Here is a 1056-nt window from a genome sequence, read left to right as displayed (position 1 = left end):
AATATTTCCCCGTCCCACTCCGTGGCCATATCGACAGATATGCCCACAAACTTACTGGTTTTCTCTACCCTTACATCACTATCACCTTCCCTGAGTACACCGGCGAGCGTCTCCGCCGAAGTGAAGCCTTTACCGCCATTCAAAACTACCTTGCTTCCCGAAGCACCATCCGGGCCACGCGTATGAGAGCGGAGGCGGTCAAAAACAGCAAATCTCTGATACTCAGTATGGATGATAACGAAGAAGTTATCGACGAATATGAAGGCGTTAAAATCTGGTGGACTTCCACTAAAGTTATGCTCACCAATAAAAGCTTTTCTCGTTACCCTTCAAACGATGAGAAACGATCCTACCAGCTCACTTTCCACCGCCAGCACAGGGAGATCATTCTTGAAACTTTTATACACCACATCATGGAAGAAGGCAAGTCGGTGGAGAAGAAGAATCGGCAACGGAAGCTTTATATGAACAGTTCCAAGAACGAATGGTGGCATAAAAGCAACTGGAGGCACGTTCCTTTTGAGCATCCTGCAAAGTTTCGAACTCTGGCAATGGATCCTGAGACGAAGCAAGGGATTATAAACGATCTAATCAAGTTTAAGAACGGAAAAGAGTATTACGAGAAGGTGGGTAAGGCTTGGAAACGTGGCTATCTTCTCTACGGTCCGCCGGGTACTGGAAAGTCCACCATGATCGCTGCCATTGCCAATTTCATGGAGTATGATGTCTATGATCTCGAGCTCACGTCCGTTAAGGATAATAGTGAGTTGAAAAAGCTATTGATTGAGATATCGAACAAATCAATAATTGTGATTGAGGACATTGATTGCTCTCTTGATCTTACTGGGCAACGGAAGAAGAAGAAAACAGAGGATGAGGAAGATAAAGAGATGAAAGACCCTGTTAAGCAGGCGGTAAAAGAGGAGGAGAAACAGAGCAAGGTGACACTCTCTGGATTGTTGAACTTCATAGATGGAATTTGGTCGGCATGCGGTGGGGAGAGGTTGATCATCTTCACGACCAATCACAAGGAAAAGCTTGATGAAGCTCTGATTA

The 1056-nt window shown here is 45.2% G+C and overlaps 1 protein-coding gene across 1 annotated transcript; it reads left to right on the top strand.

Annotated features, from left to right (window-relative positions):
- Window positions 1–5: 5 nt before the first annotated feature.
- Window positions 6–1049, top strand: LOC111786941 (AAA-ATPase ASD, mitochondrial-like; the record flags this gene model as incomplete). The annotated part of the gene is made up of 1 exon (XM_023667128.1): window positions 6–1049. A coding segment is annotated over one exon (1044 nt), but the record flags the coding sequence as incomplete, so codon positions are not given.
- Between the last annotated feature and the right edge of the window lie 7 nt (window positions 1050–1056).

Source organism: Cucurbita pepo, unplaced genomic scaffold (assembly GCF_002806865.2).
Source record: "Cucurbita pepo subsp. pepo cultivar mu-cu-16 unplaced genomic scaffold, ASM280686v2 Cp4.1_scaffold003550, whole genome shotgun sequence".
Lineage (NCBI taxonomy): Eukaryota > Viridiplantae > Streptophyta > Magnoliopsida > Cucurbitales > Cucurbitaceae > Cucurbita > Cucurbita pepo.
Note: the sequence above shows the minus strand (reverse complement) of the source record. Positions and strands in the feature narration are given on the sequence as shown.